The 24,760-nt window shown below is 43.5% G+C and overlaps 1 protein-coding gene across 9 annotated transcripts in view; it reads right to left on the reverse strand.

Annotated features, from left to right (window-relative positions):
- LOC125462329 (ankyrin repeat and fibronectin type-III domain-containing protein 1-like) overlaps window positions 1–24,760 on the reverse strand; it is a 753,498-nt gene that overhangs the window by 86,065 nt on the left and 642,673 nt on the right. For all 9 annotated transcript variants that reach the window (XM_048552254.2, XM_059654042.1, XM_048552260.2 and 6 more), the window contains 4 exons: window positions 12,416–12,626; window positions 10,001–10,195; window positions 4,943–5,056; window positions 3,542–3,639 (listed from right to left, as the gene is read on the reverse strand). In XM_048552254.2, coding sequence (XP_048408211.1) covers window positions 3,542–3,639; window positions 4,943–5,056; window positions 10,001–10,195; window positions 12,416–12,626 — 618 coding nt within the window. The remainder of the gene's footprint in view (window positions 1–3,541; window positions 3,640–4,942; window positions 5,057–10,000; window positions 10,196–12,415; window positions 12,627–24,760) is intronic.

A 24,760-nucleotide genomic window follows, 5' to 3' on the forward strand; every position in this document is an offset into this window, starting at 1 on the left:
GAAGCCACACCGGGTACAATGGATACAGTATACCAGATTGGCAGATGTGCAGGTGAACCTCTGCTTAATTTGGAAAGTCATCTTGGGGCCTGGGATAGGGGTGAGGGAGGAGGTGTGGGGGCAAGTGTAGCACTTCCTGCTGTTGCAGGGGAAGGTGCCAGGTGTGGTGGGGTTGGAGGGCAGTGTGGAGCGAACAAGGGAGTCACGGAGAGAGTGGTCTCTCCGGAAAGCAGACAGGGGTGGGAATGGAAAAATGTCTTGGGTGGTGGGGTCGGATTGTAGATGGCGGAAGTGTCGGAGGATGATGCGTTGTATCCGGAGGTTGGTGGTGTGGTGTGTGAGAATGAGGGGGATCCTCTTTGGGCGGTTGTGGCGGGGGCGGGGTGTGAGGGATGTGTTGCGGGAAATGCGGGAGACACGGTCAAGGGCGTTCTCGACCACTGTGGGGGGAAAGTTGCAGTCCTTGAAGAACGTGGACATCTGGGATGTGCGGGAGTGGAATGCCTCATCGTGGGAGCAGATGCGGCGGAGGCGGAGGAATTGGGAATAGGGGATGGAATTTTTGCAGGAGGGTTGGTGGGAGGAGGTGTACTCTAGGTAGCTGTGGGAGTCAGTGGGCTTGAAATGGACATCAGTTACAAGCTGGTTGCCTGAGAGGTCCAGGAAGGTGAGGGATGTGTTGGAGATGGCCCAGGTGAACTTGAGGTTGGGGTGGAAGGTTTTGGTGAAGTGAATGAACTGTTCGAGCTCCTCTGGGGAGCAAGAGGCGGCGCCGATACAGTCATCAATGTAACGGAGGAAGAGGCTGGGGACCAGCCCAGCCTGTCTCTGCCTCCCTAACCTGTTCTTCCTCTCACCCATCCCTTCCTCCCACCCCAAGCCGCACCTCCATTTCCTACCTACTAACCTCATCCCACCTCCTTGACCTGTCCGTCTTCCCTGGACTGACCTATCCCCTCCCTACCTCCCCACCTATACTCTCCTCTCCACCAGTCTTCTTTTCTCTCCATCTTTGGTCCGCCCCCCCACCTCCCTATTTATTCCAGAACCCTCACCCCATCCCCATCTAGGCCTGAAACGTCAGCTTTTGTGCTCCTGAGATGCTGCTTGGCCTGCTGTGTTCATCCAGCTTCACACTTTATTATCTTGGATTCCTCAAGGGGTGTTGCTTTTAATTTCCCAAAACTCATGAGATTCAAGGAAGCTCCGTTAGATGAGAAAATAACTAATGTAACTCCTTTATTTCAGAATCGAGGCAGAAAGCTCAAAACTATAGATCAGTTGGCATAACAGCGGTCATAGGAAAAATGTTAGAAGCTGTTATTAAAGATGCACACTTAGATAAGTTCAAGGTAATCATGTAGAGCCAACATAGTTTTATTAAGGGGAAATCATGTTAACCTAATTTATTAGAGTTCTTTGAAAAAGTAACATGTGCTGTGGATAGGGAAAACCAGATTTCCAGGAGGCATTTGACAAGTGTCTCATCAAAGATTATTCTGGAAAATAAAAGCTCAAAGTATTGAAGATAACATTGGCACATGTAGAAGATTGGCTGATTAACAGGAAGCAGAGAGTAGGAACAAATGGGTCTTTTTCAGGCTGGCAGGATGGCACAAGGTATATGCCAGAGGAATCAATACTGGGCCTCAACTGTTTACAATTTACATAAATGATTTAGATGAATGGACAGAAGGTATGGTAGCTAAATTTGCTGAAGTCACAGATAGGAAGGAAAGTCAATTGTGAAGAAGAAATAAGGAGCAGAATAACAATGGGATATCGAAAGGTTAGGTTAACTGGGCCGGGAGGCTGGGTTTCAAAGTCTCACCTTGCTGTGTGTCATAACAAGTTGGTTAAAAATATTTGTAGATAGGTTAAGTGAATGTGCTAAGATTGTAAAATGGAGTATAATGTGGGAAATTGGGAATTTGCCTAATTTGGCAGAAGGAATAAAAAAGTTGCATATTATCTAAAAGGTGAGAGATTGTAGAGCTCCGAGATGCAGAGTGACCTGGGTGTCCAGGTGCATTAATCACAGATAATGAGCATGCAAATACAGCAAGTAATCAGGAAAGCTAATGGAATACTATGGTTTACAGTGAGGAGAATTGAAAGCAAGAGTAGGGTACTTATGCTTCAATTGTACTGGGGATTGGTGAGACCACATCTGGAGTACTGTGTAAATACTGGTCACCATACCTACTGAAGGAAGTTAATGAGTTGGAAGTGGTTTGGAGAAAGTTTATTTGAAGAATACCTGAAATGAACATATTGCCTTATGAGGGATAGTTGGAGAGGCTAGGCCTGTATCCTCTGCAATTTAGAAGAGTCAGAGTTGACTTATTGAAACATATAACATCTGTGTGACTTAACAGGGTGGATGTGGAATGGAAGTTTATTCTTGTGGGAGAATCTAGAATCATGGGTCGTAGTTTAAAAATAAAGGACTACCCATTTAAGACAGAGATGAAAAACATTTTCTCTCATATAGATGACAGTCTTTGGAATTTCCTTCCTCAAATGGCAGTGGACATAGAAGTAGATTCTGGAATACAAAGGGGATGGAAGATTATTGGGGATGTCCAGGAATATAGAGTTGATGTTAAAATCATATTCACCATGAAGTTATTCAATGGCTGGACAGGCTTAAAGGTCCAAGTGGCCTATTCTTATTCCATGTTCAGATGTTCGTATGTTCAACTACAGGCAGCTGATCAGGAAGATATGAACTTGTCACCTTTACATTCCATAGGTCAATTATCAGACCCAGAGGTCCACAGCAACCCAATAATTAGAAATGGAACAACAACAAAGACCATGTCAACAACAAAGGACATAGGAGTGAAATTCCCTGGTGAAGAAACATTACCCAGATGTACAGCCAACAATAACATACAGACATAACCTTAAATTCATGCTGGTCTCTCGATGGTATACATGGAATGCAGAGACTGATGGGAATAATAAACTGCTAATACATGAGAACATTAGTGTATATGCAGGGTCACTTGGGTAGCCCAAAATGTATATGGTGAGGTGTACAAATTTTTTTGTGTTTTGAAAAGAGGGATAACCAGATTGAAATTAAATCACGTACGAAAGTCCTTTGTGGTGGGCTGTAGTCATGTGACTTCTACCATGAGGCACACTTTGCAGGCAGACATTTTATAATCCATTCAATAAAAATTCATCATGACTGGAGTGTCGTGCTTAATAACACATATCAGAGGATTAATCTGCTTGAACTCAGATTGTCTGCTCTCTGGGAGTTTCCTGTTTTACTGTAACTATGTGACTTCTTGGTGTTTGATAGATATTAACGCTGCAAAGCAACAAAGCTTTATCTTGACAGAATTATGCAATCAGGCAGTAACCTCATTAATTTAATGTTGAGGTTCTACCTGAGAAGACAAATAGTGACATTATGTGGAGCTATTAATTATCTGGAAGACTTGTAGTAATTTTAATCATTTTATATGTTGACTTTAATTCGTACGTCACTGCATGGTAGTACATAAATAATCTGTTTCCTACTTACTGTGACAAGGCCTGTCATTGTATACAGGAGATTTTTCATGTCATCCAATAAGGCTTCTCCTGTTATTGAACTGAAGTTATGAGAAGTGCTCCATTCAACTGCAAGATAACAGAAAGAAAGAATTACAACTGTAAAAGTGGAGTCTTTAAAAAAAAAGTTGTGTAAAGATATTTTCCTTCTCGGAGGAAAAGGAGAGCAAGTTCCAAAGAGTCATTTCTTGAAGATCCTCCTTTTAGTTTGATGGAAAAATCTCAGTAAAAGCAGAGAATCTCCATATATAGAGCCTAAGTCCGGTGGTTGAATTGACAGAAACAGTCACCTTTCTTAGAGGGCAGGTTAGTTTTTCTCATGAGCTAAGGTAGTTTTCAGTTGACTACATATGCAATTTAGTTTCTTTTTACAGGAGTATAATGGGTAATCTGATCACACAGGGAGTTAATTCTCACCTGTGCTGGTAACTTACACAGTCAAATATCCTGTAGATATTTTTAAAGGGCACCCAGGCAACACTTCATTCACTGACTCAACGTTGCATCATTCAGTTTGTGTTGGTAGCCCTCACTCCCCTAAAGATGTCTAAATCAGAGAAAAAAATGGACACGGGGTCTGGCAATGCCTGGCTAGAGCTTTTGCTCCAGGGCATCCAGGGACGGCAGCAGGAAAACTGCATCTTGGACTGAAGTAGTAGCAAGTCAGTTCTTATGTGATGAGTTGGACCAAAGGCTCCATTTCTGTGCTGTAAAATTCTAAGAATTTAAGTGAAAAGGATATTTGGGAAGATTGTCGAAGAATCTAGAATCTAGACTAGCAACCACAGATCCTTACTTTTATATTTTGTGACGACTTCAGAGTTGACACTACGAGGTTCATGGGAATGTCATCTACAGTAAGGTACACTTCAAAAGCTATTTATTGGCTAGGGTACACTTTCAGACATCATGAAGACTTGTAAGGTACAATATAACTTCAAGTTCTTTTAAATTCCAGTTTTATTTTATATTTAACCTGTACCTGGTACAAAACTGAAGAAAAACAAAGTGAGATATTAGTGATTGTTTGGTGATATATTAGACTGTTCCACAGACTGCTGTATATGTTATTATAGCCTGGGCAGAAAACCTGACACAGACTTTATTACATTAGCAAGAGTTTGGTACAATGTGCTTTCACCTGACTACCTGAATTTCAATCAAAACTTTGGCAATTAGGTGAATGGCTACCACCTCTAAACATCCTTCACGAGATGGGTTTGGTGAGCTAAACTCCTTTCAGAAAGTTCCATTGACAGATGCCAAAAGAATAGGTTATGCAGAACTCAAAATGTAATCTTAGCCCAGTCTTTATTAGGACAGTATAATCAATCATAAAGCTTCAATAATTTAACCATACACAGATCCTTACCTTTATATTTTGTGACGACTGCAGAGTTGACACTGAGAGGTTCATGGAATGTCACCTGCAACGAGGTGCTACTGGCTACAGATAACTGCACGTGGGTTGGTGCTTCTGGAGCTCCTGTATCCAGGACAAGAAAAATGATCACAAATTAAACTTTATGAATGGGGTATCATAAGAAGTTGCAGAATGGGAGGTGCTGTGAAAGGATAAAATAGATGGCTCCAATACATTGATAGGGCATATTTGCAGAATGCATAGTTGGTTTGAGCCCGATGATAGCACCTCATAAATGACAAAACCAACAGAATAAAGGGCAAAGCAGTGGAGTGGCTAAATGTCCTTGAGGCAGTTATGACATTTTCAGCACAGTATCTATGCTGCCAGCAAGTTGCATGTTTTGTAGCAGCTTACAGTATGACTCAGTCACAGTTTTCTTGGTAATATGAAGCCTGCTCAGAAGCTGTTCTCGTACCAGATACAGGTACATCTACTTCTACCTATATATGCCATGGGGATCCTGGAATATTGGTCATATGTGCTTCTAATCCCTCATTACTCCCTATCTTCTTATTAAATGTAAGAGATACATGAAAATTCCTAATAAGAAAGCCGGGGCAGTGTGTGATTATGAAAAGTCATTCCACAAAGTTGGCACAATGATTAGGATCATTGAACGATACAGCACAGAAAGAAGTCATTCAGACTGTTATGCCCCTGCATTTTCCCGAAAGACTGTTAAATGTATCCCTTCATCTATTTGTGAAATGCTTAAGTATTTTTTGAGAGGTGTCATTGAATCTGCTTTAACCACTCCTTCAGGCAGTGATTCTAAATTACAACTTGCTGCATAATTTTCTTTCCTATCCTGGTGTCTCAGATTTCAATGCCCACCACCAACAGTGACTTGGCAGCAACATGTCTCCTGAAGAATATAGCTGCTAGGCTGGACCTGCAGCAAGTGATGAGGGAACCACCAAGACGGACAAACATAGTTGACCTCCTCGCCAATTGCCAGCTGCAATTGCATCAGTCCATTGCAGTATTGGTAAGAGTGACACCTATACCGTCCTTGTGGGGATGAAGTCCCGGCTTCACGGTGACAATACTCTCCAGTATGTTGCATGTCACTATCACCAGGCTAAATGGGACGGATATCGAACAGATCTAGCAGCTTGAGACTGGACATTCATGAGACACTGTGGGCCAGCACAATCTGCAACATCATGGCCCAGCATATACCCTACTCAACCGCAACCATCATGTAAGAGGAACAACCCTGGTTCGACAGAAAGTGCAGGAAGGCACACCAAGAGCAGCACAAGGCATGCTTAAAAATGACGTGTCGACCTGGTAGTGTACCAAATAGGACTACTGGCGTGCCAAACAGCATAATCAGAAAGTGATAAACAGAGCTAAATGACCTCACATCCAATGGATCAGCTCTAAGCTCCTGCCTCATCTGGTTGTGAACAGTGGTAGATGATTAAACAACTCACTGGAGGAGGTAGCTCCACAAATATCCCTATCCTGAATGATAGAAGAGCGCAAAACATCAGAGCAAAAGATCAGGCTGAAGCATTCGCAGCCAGAAATGCCAAGTGGATGATCCAATCAGCCTCATGCAATGGCCCCCAGCACTACAGATACCATTCTTCAGTCAATTTGATTCACTCCACATGATATCAAGAAACAGTCTGGATACTGCAAAGGCTGTGGGTCCTGACAACACTGTGGCAATTGCACTGAAGACTTGTGTTCCAGAACTTGCCAATTCCCCAGCCAACCTGATCCAGTACAGTTACAACAGTTATTTCAGAACCCTTGCCCCCTCCCCCTTTTCTGATGAAGGGTCTAGGCCCGAAACATCAGCTTTTGTGCTCCTAAGATTCTGCTTGGCCTGCTGTGTTCATCCAGCTCCACATTTTGTTATCTCGGATTCTCCAGCATCTGCAGTTCCCATTATCTCTCACAGTTACAACAATAGCATCTACCCTACAATGTGGAAAATTGCCCAGTTATGTTCTGTATAGAAAAACACAAAACAAATCCAACTCGGTCAATTGCTGCCCCAAGAGGCTATTCTTAATTATCAATAAGGTGATGGAAGGTGTCATCAACCGTGCTTTCACGCAGAACCTGCTCAGCAATGCCCAGTTTGGGTTCTGCCAGGGCCACTCTGCTCCTGACCTCATTCCAGTCTTGGCTCAAACATGGGCCAAAGGACTTAATTCCAGAGGAGAGGTGTAAGCAGCAACCCTTGACATCAAGGCTGTATTTGATCAAGTATGGCATCAAGGAACCCCAGCAAAACGAGAATCAATGGATCTCAGGGGTCAACTCTCTGCTGATTGAAGTCATACCTGCCACACAGGAAGATGGGTGTGGTTGTTGGAGGTCAATCATCTCAGCTCCAGGACATCTCTGCAGGACTTCCTCTGGGTAATGTCCTAGGCCCAACAATCTTCAGCTGATTTGTAAATGACTTTCCCTCCATCAAAGGACAGAAGTGTGTTTATTCATCAATGATTGCATATTGTTTAGCACCATTCATGACTCCTCAGATACTGAGGCAGTCCTTGTTCAAAGATCTGGATATTACTCTGGTTTGGAATAACAGGTAGCAAGTCATGTTTGCACCTCAGGAATGCCATGCAATGACTATCTCCAAAAGAGGCACTCTAAACACTAGCCCTTGACATTCAATGTTGTTAACATCACTGAAGTCCCCACTATCAACATCCTCGGCAGATCAGAGGCTAGGAATACTGCAGAGAGTTACTCAACTCCTGACTTGCCAAAACCATCAACAAGGCACATGTCAAGAGTGTGATGGAATAGTCCCCACTTGCCTGGATAGGTGCTGCTCCAACACCACTCAAGAAGCTTGACACCATCCAGGACAATGAAGCCCATTTGAGTGGCATCACGCCCACAAGCATCTACTCCCTCCATCACTGACACTAACTCGCAAGAGTGTGTACTATCCATGGGTATACTGCAGAATTTAATCAAAGATCCTTAGACAGCACCTTCCAGACCCATGACCATTTTCATCCAGAAGGACAGGGCAGCAGGTGCATGGAAACACCACGATCGTTTGCAAGTTCCCCTTCGAGTCATTGACCATCCTGATTTGGAAATATATCGCCGTTCCTTCTGTGTCACTGGGTCAAAATCATGGAATTCCCTCCCAAAGGGCGTTGTGAGCCAACCTACAGCATGTGGATTGCAGCTGTTCACGAATACAGCTCACCACCACCTTCTCAAAGGCAACTCGCGAGGCAATAAATGTTGGCCAAACCAGTGACACCCATGTGCTATCAATGAACTATTTAAAAAAAAGGTTCTTTTGCCACATAATTTTAATCTGTGCTTCTAGTTACTGACCTTTCTGATATTAGAAGCAATCTTGCCTTATACACGCCATCAAATCCCTTTATGATTTTGAACACCTCTTTTAAATTTCCCCTTAACATTCTCTGCTCTAAGGAGAGCAATCACTAGTTACTGACCTTTCTGATATTAGAAGCAATCTTGCCTTATACACGCCATCAAATCCCTTTATGATTTTGAACACCTCTTTTAAATTTCCCCTTAACATTCTCTGCTCTAAGGAGAGCAATCACAGAATACCCATGTAGCTGATCCCATCATCCTTGGCATCATTCTAGTCAATGTTCTCTGTATCCCCTCCAAGACATTGCCATTTATCTTAAAGTATGGCTCTCAGTACCAGCAATAAAACTCCAGCCAAGGTCAAGTTAAATGATTTAAGGTTTAGCATTATTTCCCTACATTTATGCACTAAATTCTCTATGAATGAATTAGAAATTCTGTATGTAATTTAACAGCCTTCTCATCTTGTCCTATTGTGAAAGAATTGTGTATACAAGTCTCTCGGATTCTTTGTTCTTGTACCACATTCAAAATTGTGCCATTTGGTTCATGTAGGTATTTCTCATTTCTCACATCAAAATTAATAATTTCTCTGTTTTAAATTACATCTGCTATGTGTGGATAATCAGAAGGAAACATTGACCTAAGGATTAGAGGACAACTGAGTTAAAATGATTTCACTCTAAGGATGGTTAGGGACTGGAATTCACTGACTGAAGGGGTGCTGTTAGATAAACATCTCACTGCATTTAAAACATGTTCTTGAAATGCTATAATCTTCAAGGCTACTGAGCAAGAATCGGAAAGTGGGATTTGGCTGGATTTTTTTTCAGGTGGTCCAGATACAAGGGGCTGAATGGCTCCTTCTGTGTTCTCAATTTGCTATGTTTTTATGTTATGAAATGGTTGAGATTCTGATGGTAATGATGCAGTTCACATATATTTTTCCTGCAGCTGGAATCTTGGAATTTGAGTTGCAGCATTTGTGTTGCCAAGCAACAACTGTGAACAAGGTGGTAGCTAAGCTGTTTCGTGTTATTTTCTTGAAGGATATCCTTAATAATCGAGGGGAAAAAACAGATATGAGCGCTTCTCTTACTTTTTTTAACAATATTATCAACTCATTTATGCCATTGAATGTTTCTTTCTTTGTGATCAACCATATTGAAATCAATTATTCAGCAAAACACAAAATTGATTCAATAATTTCTTGTCTGTATGTTTCCATTGCACATTACTTGTAACTACCCAGGAAGCTTTCTGCATTTTTATTCTGGTTATTGATGGTATTTCATTTAGGACAATCTGTCACAGCCATGCACTTCCAATGAGGAGCCCACAGATTTCACACCCAGGAACCCTGCCAGCCCAACCTGCCTACATCACTTACATTGCTTGTGTACAGGCTCATGCAAATGAAACTTTGCCAAATTAAGATCGTTCATCTCTGTAATTAGGCATGAGATCAGCATTGCAGCTCTGTATTGCATGGAATTTGTTGCCGACTCGGTGCAGAGTGAACTGCCCACAGAGATGGCTTTAACTTATGGATTCTGGATGAATGAAGTCACTGGGAGCTTGAGTGGTTCATAGTTATACAGTATGAAAAATTGCAGAGAAAATAAAAGAAAACAGCATCTATGCACTTTGGTCCATGACACTCACGTGCATGCTCAAAGCCAGCTTTCATCCTTTTGAAGAGTCGATAATGCCACTCCCAGGCTTTCAGCTGTTTCTCTTTGTCTGTGTAGTTTGCATTTGGTGTCTCATTCAGTACCTGCGTAGTTAACTCACTCACACGCTGCTCAGATTCTCGCACCAATGTTGTCAAGTGTAAGGCCCGGCTCTCCAAACTCACAACTGCAAAGGGAAATTAACATCAACTGGTGAGCATTAACCCTCTCCTGAATTATGGCAAATCATTTCTACCCTATTTTAAACATAACTTTGGCAATTGAAGAGCAAAACTTCTCTGTTTGATCTCGAAGAGCCAAAGCAACCTCTGTGAGCAACAGGGAGACAGTTTGACATCTTTTGCATTTTGTATACAAGTCATCAATTATCTGCCTAAAGTAGGGTGATCATGATCTTTTACAGGGGAAAGGCATTGATATGCCTAACAAAAAAATTGGAGTTGTGATATAAGATTTATATCTATTTTAATATAATTCAGTTTTGAGTTGTATTTTTGATTTGAATAAGTAGCAAATGGGTTTTCTGCAAATCTATTAACACAGATTAATTTCTAAGTATTTCTGTAGCCAGGGTGATGATTTTTCAAAGACAGTCTGAGAAAGACAGTTCTGGAGGCTGATGGGAATTTGTCTACATTGTGAGAGATTACCAGTGAGTAAATAGATTTGTGTATTAAGTTTTTCGATAGAATATTCTGGACATTTTTTGGGACTGGAAGAAACAGCCATAGCTTTGGGGATAAAATAAAAGTTTTCTTTAGTTTCAATTTGGACAGGTACACTGGATGTGTAAAGCAGTTGCTCCTGAGCAAGGGAGAAGATGGTTTAAAAGGATTTGGTTAAAACCTTGGAGATGTTATTTAAAGCAGACAGCTTAAGCTCAATTATATGACAAATTAAGGAAGAGGTTATTAGATTCTCACAATAGTATTCGCTGAGAATTCATTGTTTGGATTTTACCATGTAGACCACAATTTCAAACTCTGACACCAAACTTGGAGAATTGGCCAACGCTGAGGATAATATCAATTAACAATAACAGAATATAGATAGGCGAGTGGAAATGGCAAATAATGGCAAATCAATCTCTTGGCTATCTTTTAAGGTTATGGGAATCAGATCTGAAACTTTTAACCCTGAATGAGAGTTTACAACATTTTCACAGGGTTCCAGAGTTAGGTAATCTGGGTGATTACTATAGGGTTTGCTGAATGGTCCTGACATGCAACTCCAATCTACATTCCCACAATGACTATGGCCCCCATCAAAATTTCTAAGCCGACAGCTCTATGTGTCTAAAGCTGACTTTATTGTACTCTACAACATATTTTAACTCCATGTTTGGAAATCTCTTCAGATTTTAAATGAAAATGCTCTATTTTTGCACAGAAATCACGGACAGTCAATATGGAAAGTATTTTTTAAAATCCTTTGTCTTCATTTAAACCTCTTCTCCAAAGACTCCTGTGGGGATCCGGAGAAATATTCTTCAATACCTTCAACATTTGAATATTCTTTTGCATGAAAATCTAGACCCCCAAGTGTAGCACTGTATGTTGTACACTTGTCTCCCAGTTGTGGAGGTGTAAATAAAGTTAGTTCAACAATGATTATTTGCAATGAATTCGCAAGCTGAGTTTTCATAAGGTTTTCGGAGTGCAATACACAATAGAAAAATAGGGATGAGGCTAGAATGGCTTTCTTTTAACATCTCATTTAAGACAATAAGAACGAAAGAACATAGTGACAGATGTTTTGGAAATCTTAAGTTAATTTTTTGAATTTTGGATCAGTTTCAAAGGTTTCTTCGTGTGTATTTTGTGTCAATGTACATTTCAATAAGTCAACATGGTACATCATTGAAAAAATAACATAAAAGACATTTTTGGAGATAGTGAGTAATTTAACCCAAGCAAAGTGACTGCTCTAATTCCAAACAAGACCCCAATACCTTGGACTATACCAAAATTAAAGAGAACTAAAACTCATAGGATGACTAAGGATGAAACAACACTGAGGACAGTGCTTGCACTTCAGGCATTCTGCATGGCAAGTTCTCCACCCTTCAACGATTGAGTACTAGCAGCAGCAAAATGAAGATCTTAAGTGGATGTTAACCATCTCCTTAATGACTTCAGTTGTAGAAGGGCTAGAAAATTATCTGTGAAGTTCAGACTTCGTACAGCAGAGGCACTAAAGAAGCTGGCACGATCCCACCCAATTGATACACGTTCACCACCAAAGCACCTCAGGACAAGGCATACATATACAAATATATAAACTCATTCACTCACAATTGCTTCAGTCACAGGAATTAGAGTGTCTTACTTCCATTTGAAAGAAGCTGGTATTATCAATTAAGAATTGAAATCCCCACTGGACTTACAGTGTGGGCTCTCCTTAGCTCCAGCTTGCAGAAGCATCTTGGCCATGGGCACATTGTTAGTCATGATTGCAATGTCCAAAGGCATCAACCCTTCACTGTTTGGTGTGTTCAAATCCAGTTCCTCTGTGCTGTAGAGGTTTAGGAGCATCTGGACAGCATCAAGATCCTGCTGTTCCACAGCCTCAAAGACCGCCTCATTACTATGAAAATTCTAAAAAATGAAATAGGAAATTTTTTCTCAAATTTTCATCTTGTGCATAATATATTTGGTAAAAATGAGTGTGTGGAAGTTTCAATACTGGTGGCGTCTGTCTACTGCTGTCATCACTTCAAGTTGTAATTGGTTTAAGCGCACAGCTCAGGTTTCATTGCAACAGCTGTCCATAATATACACTTCACTCTCAAACAGAAGCAAAGCCTTCTGCTTCGGGAAGCCTCACACGCTGTGAACAAAGATTGTGCACAGCATGGCACTCAACTTGATACCGTATCCTGAGCAACTGCTGTATTACTATGGTATTTCAATAAGTTGCCATTTTATATTTTTATACCTATCTACAATTGTAAGTATTACTGGGTTTATCAGGTTATACATCAATGAATGCCACTCACCCACCTCAATGAGGATCAAATGTTTTCTGGATATTTTCTAATCAACTTGTTTAGAGATGTTATTCCACAGCTCTGGAGCAGATGAGATCTAAACCCAGGACTTTTCACTCAGATGTTGGGACAAAAGTTGGGGAATCAAACTTACTATATGCTTTGTTCCTGTGCCACTGTTTAAATATTAATAAGAAATGGGATATTTTTTTAAAAAATCATTCAGGTAAGTGAGCATCTCTGGCTAGGCCAACGTTTATTCCATATCCGCAGTTGCCCTTGAGAAGGTGATGGTCAACTGCCTTCTTGAACTGCTAAAGTCCATGTGTTATAGTTAGGCCCACAATGGTTGAAATGTTTACAACAGCAATAGGCAGACATGTACATATACATGATAACCTACCAGAATTGGTTTGCTGCATCCACACAGATAATACTATGCAGAGATCTCAAATATCACATTACTATTAATACTTTAAACTTTACAAACTTCTTTCCAATGTCTTACCTTTAGCGAAGCAATGAGGAATGTAATACTTTAGATACGATGCAGCCAATGCAAGCATCAAACAAATAAAGCTCCCTCTACACTGTCCCATTAAACACTCCCACGGCAAGTACAGCACATGTTAGATACACAGTAAAGCTCCATCTATAGTGTTCTAACGCTTTCAGGATGAGAAAACATGGGTTAGATACAAAGTAATGCAAAGGACTTGTCTGATCCAATATTCTCAAGTTAGATACAAAGTAAAGTCTGCCTTACTCTCCCCCAAATGCACCCAAAACAGATAGAACACAGGTTACACAGTGTGGAGCTGAAGGAACACAGCAGGCCAGGCAGCATCGGAACAGCAGGAAAGCTGGCGTTTCAGGATCGAGACTTTCAGAAAAAGATTTCTTGAGGAAGGGTTCCGACCCGAAATGTCAGCTTTCCAGCTCCTCTAATGCAGCTTGGCCTGCTGTGTTCCTCCAGCTCCACACAATGTTATCTCAGACTCCAGCATCAGCAGTTCTTATTATCTCTAGAACACAGGTTAGATGCATAGGCAAACTCCCTGAATTGAAATGCACTTTCACTCATCAATGACCTGCACGACACAGGTCAAATTGGATTCACGAAAAGATCTTGCTGGTGATAAACTTAAGCCTTCCTATACTTCATGAAATTACTTGTTTGAGTTTATTTTGTGTCACAACACACATAGGGTGAAGTTGATTATGCGCATTTGTTTTTTGCTACACATAGCTATTAGAACCTGCCAGAACTGATGAGTTTCTCCAGTACTTTGTTTATATTTCGTATAATGCCTTGTTATCTTTCACCCACTCTAAGTATATATTACTACTCTAAGTATATATACACACATTATAGGTTAAGAAAGAGGTAAAGATTTCTTTGCTGTCTAACAGTAGTTTGCTGCCATGGCCTTAGGGTAAGATTTTAACTCTCATAGTGATTACTTAGGCATTTGTTTAGACCACATACCTGGATCACCAACACTGAATATATATTCTATGATTTCTAGTATATTTTGTTCTGTTTTCCAAAGACAAGATTACGACAGAGCTCTGTAAGCAATGTATAGTTTCAAAACATCTCTTCAAATCTCGTGCCTTGCTACATTCTGCATATTGGACAGGTAAAGGTATACTGTACTTTGCAGGGTAATAGAAATTCATTTCAGGAATAGTTAGAGACACTGGATTAAACCTTATGCTTTGGAGACCAAGTGTGGCATCCAGCTGAAGAGCAGTACTTCTTCTCACGGGCAGGTCAAGTCTTCTTGATTTTGTTCTTCTCAGCTCATTGCCAATTACATGTAGAGGTCTAATACTAAATCCTATGGGCAGGCAGGCAGGAAATTCTGAAGGCTGTCAGGACCTCCAGGCAGCCACACAACACTTCTTTCTCTGCAAGCCAGGAGAACCACTGAACTTGGTTGGTTTGCTGCCACCCACCCATGGGGATGTCCAAGACCAGGTGGAAAGTGGCTCCATACTTCAGTAATGTTCTCAATGTTCTCCTAAAGGAAAGAGTACTGTTTTGATGGGATGATAACAGCGGGTTATTCTGGCAACAGAAGTGCTGGATCAAGGTCACTGCAAACATTAGCACCCATGGGATGCTGACAAAAATCTGTCTCCAACACCACAAAGGGATCAATGATCTGCTGTGCTTCAAGAGGGTAAGTGCCGCTGTCTGATCACTATTAACTCACTCCTTGGTGTATGAAGAACTATAAAGTTACCATTTCCAAGGACTTGCACACACAAGGTTTGGTACCAGTCATCTCCATAAAATGCCTCATCTGCATTAAAAATATCCCAGTTAACAAAGCTATCAAGGTAGCACTACTTCCAGCATAGTGGTACTAGCTCCCTCAATACAGTTAAAACATAAAAGAAGCAACAATTTTCATCAGCTTCAGGCCACTGAATTTTCATCTTAACCATGAGAATTTACACATCTTATATGTTTTTATCAAATAATGGCATGGGACTAGGCCACATCCACAAAAGTGGTGTTGGCCAGAATATCTCAGAGGTTTGTCAATCACAGCCTGGAGGTCCTGACAGCCTTCAGAATTTCCTTCCTGCCTGCCTGCCCACAGACATCATGGCTTGCCACATTAAAACAAAATACTGAAGATACTGAAGTTCTCAAATAAAAAAAAACAAAAAAAGCACAGGAGAGACTCAGCAGGTCTGGCAGCGTCTGTGGAGAGAGAAACTGTGCTAATGTATCAAATCTGAAGACTCCTAAACAGAATCTGAAGAAAATACTAATTCTGTATTTCTCTCCACAGGTGTTGCCAGAACTGCTGAGTTTGTCCAGTACTTTCTGTTTCTGTTTTATATAATGTCTTATTATCTTTCACCTATTCTAAGAATTTGATGAAGCAGAAGCATCTTCATTCTGAACTCTGAGCTTCTCAAATGCCCAGACCACATTCCTCTCAGTAGTAAAGTAAAGATAGACATCCACAGCTCCGGGGATTGACATCTCAGTATGAATCTATGAATGTAGAGGAAGTGCTCAAGTAATCATGTTACTGTCTCTCAATGCTGCTCTCTGTCTAAGGAGAATAATGTGCATAATAGCATAATAGGCATGAACGTGCCCATATTGTTATGGGGGAGGGGGTATCCCTGACATAATGTTCCTGACCCCTTTTGACAATCAGGCATTAGATTTTAAAGCTTTTCTATTTTCAGATTCCAGAGCTCACTTCAATAAACAAAAAAAGCAGTGTCCCAATCCCATGGCCCAACTCTAGTAGCACCTTAAGCCCACTTCTGAGGAGAAGAGCTGGCTGTCTCTGAAGTTGTTCCATCAACGATAATTTATCTACAGCAGGCTCAGGTATTTTGGTGAGCAAAATGGTGACACTGGCCCATTGCTAGCATAGAAAGTTACAGCTGAGGCTCCTGACAATCAGAGGCCTATTACCCAGCATTCCTGTGCTAAGCCCAGTAGAGATGATGAAGATAGAACATAGAACATTACAGCACAATACAGGCCCTTCGACCCATGATGTTGTGCTGGCCTATAATCAGCACAGTACCTGCATACCCTCTACATGCCTTTCCAAGAGTCGCTTAAAAATCTCTAAAGTATCTGACTCCACTATCACTGCCGGCAGTGCATTCCACACACCCACCACTCTCTGTCTAAAGAACCTATCTCTGACAGCTCCCCTATACCCTCCTCAAATTACCTTAAAATTATGCCCCTCATAGTAGTCATTTCCACCCTAGGAAAAAGTCTGTGGCTATCCACTCTATCAATGCTTTTCATCATCTTGTACACCTCTATCAAGTCATCTCTCATCCTGATGAGTCTCTGGACATGGCCATTACTGGGATGATGAAGATGCACAGTCAAGTGGGGGAATGTCTGGCAGAACTGCCAGAAATCATTCGCTCACTGGAGTGAAGGGCAGACAAATTTGCCCAACATCTGTCTGATGTTGCACCTCCAGCATATCAGAGCATGGATGCCTCCATTGACTGGGTGGTGGCAGCTGTGGAGAACCAGATCCAGTAGGGCGATCAATTCTTCTGCATATGTATGGGGAAAATGACAATGGGGAAGCATGGACTTGAGCTAGATGTCTGGATTTGGACAGTCACTCAATATTGTGTAGGCCCTCTCCATCTCTGCAATAGATGTATTCATTCAATGTTTAGGCAAGAAGGAGCAAAGCATGTGACCACCCTCTACATTCTCTATCCCTTCAAGGGATGAGGGAATTACCATTATATACCGACAGGGAGGAAGAGCAAAAGCCCACCAACAACGACTATCATCTCAGGACATTGCAGATGTGCTTTACCTATCCACCTCCACTCTGCCAGAGACCTAATCATCTCCCTCAAGTCAGGGTGAGGAGGTTAGACCTACAACTAGACAGAAGATTCCCAGCAGGCTAGTACGTTCAAGGTCCCAGACTAAGGGGAACCAAGTAGAACCAGCACTGTTCACAAGTGTAACACTTTATACTCCATTAGTATGGTCTCTTATTATCTGTTAATGTTTCTGATTGGGTCTCTTTCTATTATAGCCAACCATGAAGGATGCTGATCATTATACATGATCGTACATGGATTGTGTGGAAAACCTAGGCTTCTAGTCTTTGTTGACCTCAGAAATGAACTTGACCACATGGAAATGTCACCTTAAGCAAAATGTGTGGGTTTGGAGAATACTCAGCACAATCTCTGTAATAAATGAATGTCCCTTGCTCATTGACATTTAAGGGATATATGCACCACTCCACCAATGCACTGACCATGAAATTGTACAAGAGGTTATCACAGCAAAGCTTAAAAGCTACTTTTACTGAATGCCTAATAAATAAGCATAATATCTACATGTAAAAAAAAAATCACTCATTCCTTCAAGGCAGGAACATGTCTTAGCCATAGATCGCTTCTAGTTCTGAGTGACAACATATGTTACTCCAATATCATTTAGTCTCAAGTTTAGCTTCTGTTAAGTTCCCTCAAAATTGTCTGCCATGTTTCATACTCCCTCGCTTCTTTAGTAACAAGATTGTTGGCTTCACCTCCCTTTGCATCTCCATTGATCGCCTCTTCTTCCACTTCTTTGGAAGTTGAGATAACAAGGTGTGGAGCTGGATAAACACAGCAGGCCAAGCAGCATCTTAGGAGCGGGAAAGCTGACGTTTTGGGCCTAGACCCTTCTTCAGAAAAAAATCAGGAATTTTTTTTTTCTGATGAAGGGGCTAGGCCCGAAAGGTCAGCTTTCCTGCACCTAAGATGCTGCTTGGCCTGCTGTGTGCATCCAACTTCACACCTTGTTATCTCAGATTCTCCAGCATCTGCAGTTCCTATTACCTTTGGAAGGTGAAGCTGGTTCACCTGCCCATCGGATAAGTTGAAACCATGTTATTGAGTAAGTTGTGAACAACTCAAGAAACAACAACTATTCTGGAAACTTCGTCTGTCAAATATTGGAGTGCTCCTCCTGAGATGTCCAGACAACAGATGTGCATTTTCAGACCTTAAGATATAGAAGCAGTAATTGATCATTCAGCCCATTAGGTCCGTCCCATCATTCAATGCAATCATGGCTTTTCTGAGAATATACAACTCCACTTTGCTGCTTTTTCCCCATAATCCTTGATGCCTCATTAATTAAAAAAAATTCTATTGCAACCTTGAAAAATCAGCCTCTAGAACACTTTGCAGTAAAGAATTCCACAGGTTTATTACCCTGTGGGAGGGAAAAACAAACCTCCTCTTCCCTGTCTATAATAAGGGATCCCTTACTCTGAGATTAAACTTTCTGGTTCTAGGTTCTCCCACAAGGGCAAACAATCTCCCCAAATCTATATCCCGTTAAGCCCCCTACGAATCTTATCTGTTCCAATAAAGTCACCTCTTGGTCTCTTAAACTTCAATGAGTACAGGTTCAACCTATTCAACTGGGATTGACTGAGTGAACCTTCTGTGAATTGTTTCCAATGCCAGCATAGCTTTCCTTAGATAAGGAAACCAAAACTGGTCACAGCATTCTAGGTGTGACTTAACTAGTGCATTGTCCAGTTTTAGCAAGACTTCCTGTCTATACACTCCTTTCCCTTTAAAGGAAAGGCCATCCTAATATCTGCTGAACTAGCTTTTTATGTACAAAGACCCCGAAATCCCTCTGGTCTGCATCCTTCTTCAGTCTTTCTCTAGTCAAATAACATTCAGTTCCTCTATTTTTTCTACCATAGTGCATAATCTCATATTTTCCATCAAACAAGTTTTTGTCCTTTGGCCAATAGACCAGTCGACTAATTGCCTGTATAATGATGGTTCCGGTAAATGCATATGCAGGAAAATACTGCTGTCCAATTTGGTTTAACAAGGTGTGGAGCTGGATGAACACAGCAGGCCAAGTAGCATCAGAGGAGCAGGAAAGCTGACGTTTCAGGCCTAGACCCTTCTTCAGAAATGGGGGTGGAGAAGGGGATTCTGAAATAAATAGGGAGAGAGGGGGAGGCAGATAGAAGATGGATAAATGAGAAGATATGTGGAGAGGAGACAGACAGGTCAAAGAGGCTGGGATGGAGCCAGTAAAAGTGAGTGTAGGTGGGGAGTTAGGGAGAGGACAGGTCAGTCCAGGAAGGACAGACAGGTCAAGGGGGCGGGATGAGGTTAGTAGGTAGGAGATGGGGGTGGGGCTTGAGGTGAGGGAAAGGACAGGTTAGGTAGGTGGGGACGAGCTGGGCTGGTTTTGGGATGCGGTTAGGGGAGGGGAAATTTCGAAGCTTGTGAAGTCCACATTGATACCATTGGGCTGCAGGGTTCCCAAGCGGAATATGAGGTGTTGCTCCTGCAACCTCGTGTATTGTTGTGTCAGTGCAGAAGGCCCAGGATGGAAATGTCACCTAAGGAGTGGGAGGGGGAGTTGAAATGGTGTGCAACTGGGAGGCACAGTTGTTTGTTGCAAACCAAGTGTAGGTGTTCCGCAAAGTGGTCCCCAAGCCTCTGCTTGGTTTCCCTGATGTGGAGGAAGCCACATCTGGAACAGCAGATGTAGTATACCACATTAGCAGATGTGCAGATGAACATCTGCTTGATGTGGAAGGTCTTCTTGGGGCCCGGGATGGGGGTGCTGGGGGAGGTGGAGGGGCAGGTATAGCACTTCCTGCGGTTGCAGGGAGAAGTGCCGGATGTGGGGGTGCTGGAGGGAAGTGAGGAGCAGACAAGGGAGTCACGGAGAGAGTGGTCCTTTCGGAAAGCAGATAAGGGTGGGGAAGGAAAAATGTCTTTGGTGGTGAGGTTGGACTGCAGATGACAGAAGTGTCAGAGGATGCTGCATTGGATCCGGAGGTTGGTGGGGTGGTACATGAGGACAAGGGGGATTCTGTTTTGGTTGTTATTGCGGAGAAGGGGTGTGATGGATGACTTGCAGGAATTGCGGGAGACAGGGTCGAGGGCATTCTCGACCACTGAGGGGGTGAAGGTGCAGTCCTTGAAAAATGAGGACATCTGAGATATTCAGGAGTGGAATGCCTCATCTTGGAAGCTGATGTGGCGGAGGCGAAGGAATTGGGAATAGGGGATGGCATTTTTGCGGGTAGGTGGGTGGGAGGAGGTGTATTTTGGGTAGCTGTGGGAGTCGGTAGGCTTGAAATGGATATCAGTTTCCAGGTGGTTACCAGAGATGGAAACCGAGAGGTTCAGGTAGGAAAGAGAGGAATCACAGATGGTCCAGGTGAACTTAAGGTTGGGGTGGAAGGTGTTGGTGAAGTGGATGAACTGTTCGAGCTCCTCAGGGGAACACATGGCGGCGCTGATACAGTCAATAATGTAATGGAGGAAGAGGTGGGGTTTAGGGTCAGTGTAGCTACAGAAGAGGGATTGTTCCACATAACTTACAAAGAGGCAGGCATAGCTTAGACCCATGCCTGTACCCAATTTGGGTGTTCAATTTGGGAGTTTTGTAGTGGGGTCATTAGCCATGCATTCTTAGGGCACTCCCTGTTACCTATGATCCATGCCTGGAGATGATGCTTGGTGAGTGAATATTTGTGGAACTTGGGAGCTGTATGGAATGCAAATGCCATGAGAGCTCCTTGGATAGCAAGTGCACACCTGCAGGAACTGGCACCTGTGATCACACATGAAAGCTATAAACTGAGGAGTTTAAAATAAACCTTTTGGCTCAAGAAAAGGGTTGGATGATTCCACAGAGCTTTTGAGTGCACATGTAATTCAATAGCTTCTTGTGCCTGAGGGAACCCAGTGATGGAGGCAAATCCAATGATTCAGGTGGTTTGGCTCACTTGAGCCATGGTGATTTGTACAACACACGAGCTTTCCTGAGAAAGGTACCTGTGACCTCATGAATGCACTTGCAGATTCGGGAGATGCCGCCCAAGTTGCTAGTTGAGATCTGAAAGGAGCAGATAGTAAGCAAGTTCAAAGCCATTTTGATCTTCAATGCCACAGGAACAGTGCTTCTTCCCAAGCCAAGTGGTTGTAGAATTTCCTACTGAAGGTGTAGATGTAGGTCACAGCGTACCATGTCATGCAAAGATATTTGGCATTGGTGCTGACCCATCTCACAGTACACTGCTGAAGGTTCCTCTGTTCAGGCGCTGCTTGATGAGTACAGGCTACGTGGCCGGATCTCCCGAAGCATTAGTGTGTAGTGCTGTTACTGTTGGGCATTCCTTCATCTTCTCCTACTCCTACTTTGTAGATGCATCTGAGTCAATACAGCTACTGGATGTGGCTGGCCAAACTCATAACGAAAGTGTGCGTTAATTTTTTATATCAATTCAATCAGCTGCAATCCTTCCCAACTGACCTATACTCTTCCCCCCATCATTGTAGAGGATTGATTCCTTTTTCTAGTGTCCCTCTGTCATGTTTTCGCTTCCCCCAACAACTGTGCCCCCACTCAGAATTCCACGTGATCTTCGTCCTGAGCCCACCTCATCCTGCTGCCCACCACAGCTCTTAGCCAGGCATTACACCTTATTCGATTCAGCTACTCTTTCACCCTCACTGACAGTTCATTCATTACCCCAGGAAAGTCCCTACTCTCAATATGCAGCTCCCAGCCTTTTTTGCTCCCCAGCTGTCTACCCCCATTCCTCAGTGTTCTTCTGGCATCCTTAACAACCACATTCTTTAAGTTTGACTCCTTGACATACCTTCCTATCTTTATCTGTAATGTTTCAGTTGATCCCCTTGTTTGTTGAGCCTCTTTTGTTTTGAGCCCTCGTACCTATCCCATTAAGTTTTATATCATTAATCATTGCAGCTCCCTTGTTTCAGGGAGCCTGGATGGGCCACACAGTCTGCAAATATCAACAGATGACAGATCAGTTATGACTGATATCCCTCAAGAGTTGCATTGACTGGGCAGTTTGCATCCTTTAACTTGAAATCTTTAAGCAAATGACTTGTTTACAAAGGACCCATGCTACTGAATTAGTGTGAACTTACCAGAGCTGCTAGGAAGAAGTCTGCATCACCAGGCAGAAGCCTCATTTTACTGTGATAATGGGAACTGCAGATGCTGGAGAATCCAAAATAATGAAATGTGAGGCTAGATGAACACAGCAGGCCCAGCAGCATCTCAGGAGCACAAAAGCTGACATTTCCGGCCTAGACCCTTCATCAGAGAGGGGGTTGGGGTGAGGGTTCTGGAATAAATAGGGAGAGAGGGGGAGGCGGACCGAAGATGGAGAGAAGATAGGTTGAGAGAAGAGTATAGGTGGGGTGGTAGGGAGGGGATAGGTCAGTCCAGGGAAGACGGACAGGTCAAGGAGGTGGGAAGAGGTTAGTAGGTAGGAGATGGAGGTGCGGCTTGGGGTGGGAGGAAGGGATGGGTGAGAGGAAGGACAGGTTAGGGAGGCAGAGACAGGCTGGGCTGGTTTTGGGATGCACTGGGGGGAGGGGAAGAGCTGGGCTGGTTGTGTGCTGCAGTGGGGGTAGGGGACGAACTGGGCTAGTTTTGGGATGCGGTGGGAGAAGGGCAGATTTTGAAGCTGGTGAAGTCCACATTGATACCATTGGGCTGCATGGTTCCCAAGCGGAATATGAGTTGCTGTTCCTGCAACCTTCGGGTGGCATCATTGTGGCACTGCAGGAGGCCCATGATGGACATGTCATCTAAAGAATGGGAGGGGGAGTGGAAATGGTTTGCGACTGGGAGGTACAGTTGTTTATTGCGAACCGAGCAGAGGTGTTCTGCAAAGCGATCCCCAAGCCTCCGCTTGGTTTCCCCAATGTAGAGGAAGCCACACCGGGTACAGTGGATACAGTATACCACATTGGCAGATGTACAGGTGAAACTTTGCTTAATGTGGAAAGTCATCTTGGGGCCTGGGATAGGGGTGAGGGAGGAGGTGTGGGGGCAAGTGTAGCATTTCCTGCGGTTGCAGGGGAAGGTGCCGGGTGTGGTGGGGTTGGAGGGCAGTGTGGAGCGAACAAGGGAGTCACGGAGAGAGTGGTCTCTCCGGAAAGCAGACAGGGGTGGGAATGGAAAAATGTCTTGGGTGGTAGGGTCGGATTGTAGATGGCGGAAGTGTCGGAGGATGATGCGTTGTATCCGGAGGTTGGTGGTGTGGTGTGTGAGAATGAGGGGGATCCTCTTTGGGCGGTTGTGGCGGGGGCGGGCTGTGAGGGATGTGTTGCGGGAAATGCGGGAGACACGGTCAAGGGCGTTCTCGACCACTGTGGGGGGAAAGTTGCGGTCCTTGAAGAACTTGGACATCTGGGATGTGCGGGAGTGGAATGCCTCATTGTGGGAGCAGATGCGGCAGAGGCGGAGGAATTGGGAATAGGGGATGGAACTTTGGCAGGAGGGTGGGTGGGAGGAGGTGTATTCTAGGTAGCTATGGGAGTCAGTGGGCTTGAAATGGACATCAGTTACAAGCTGGTTGCCTGAGATGGAGACTGAGAGATCCAGCAAGGTGAGGGATGTGCTGGAGATGGCCCAGGTGAACTGAAGGTTGGGGTGGAAGGTGTTGGTGAAGTGGATGAACTGTTCAAGCTCCTCTGGGGAGCAAGAGGTGGAGCCGATACAGTCATCAATGTAACGGAGGAAGAGGTGGGGTTAGGGGCCTGTGTAGGTACGGAAGAGGGACTGTTCCACATAACCTACAAAGAGGCAGGCATAGCTGGGGCCCAGGCGGGAGCACATGGCCACCCCCTTAGTCTGTAGGAAGTGGGAGGAATCAAAAGAGAAGTTGTTGAGGGTGAGGTCGAATTCGGCTAGGCGGATGAGGGTGTCGGTGGAGGGGGACTGGACAGGCCTGCGGGCCAAGCCTCCGCTTCTTCCTGTCCCGCAGGCCCAACCAGTCCCCCTCCACCGACACCCTCATCCGCCTAGCCGAACTCGTCCTCACTCTCAACAACTTCTCTTTCGATTCCTCCCACTTCCTTCAGACTAAGGGGGTGGACATGGGCACCCGCATGGGCCCCAGCTATGACTGCCTCTTTGGAGGTTACGTGGAACAGTCCCTCTTCCGCACCTACACAGGCCGCAAACCCCACTTCTTCCTCTGTTACATTGATGACTGTATCGGCGCCACCTCTTGCTCCGCAGTGGAGCTCGAACAGTTCATCCACTTCACCAACACCTTCCACCCCAACCTCAGTTCACCTGGGCCAACTCCAGCACATCCCTCACCTTGCTGGATCTCTCAGTCTCCATCTCAGGCAACCAGCTTGTAACTGATGTCCATTTCAAGCCCACCAATTCCC

Source organism: Stegostoma tigrinum, chromosome 23 (genome assembly GCF_030684315.1).
Source record: "Stegostoma tigrinum isolate sSteTig4 chromosome 23, sSteTig4.hap1, whole genome shotgun sequence".
Taxonomy (NCBI): Eukaryota; Metazoa; Chordata; class Chondrichthyes; order Orectolobiformes; family Stegostomatidae; genus Stegostoma; species Stegostoma tigrinum.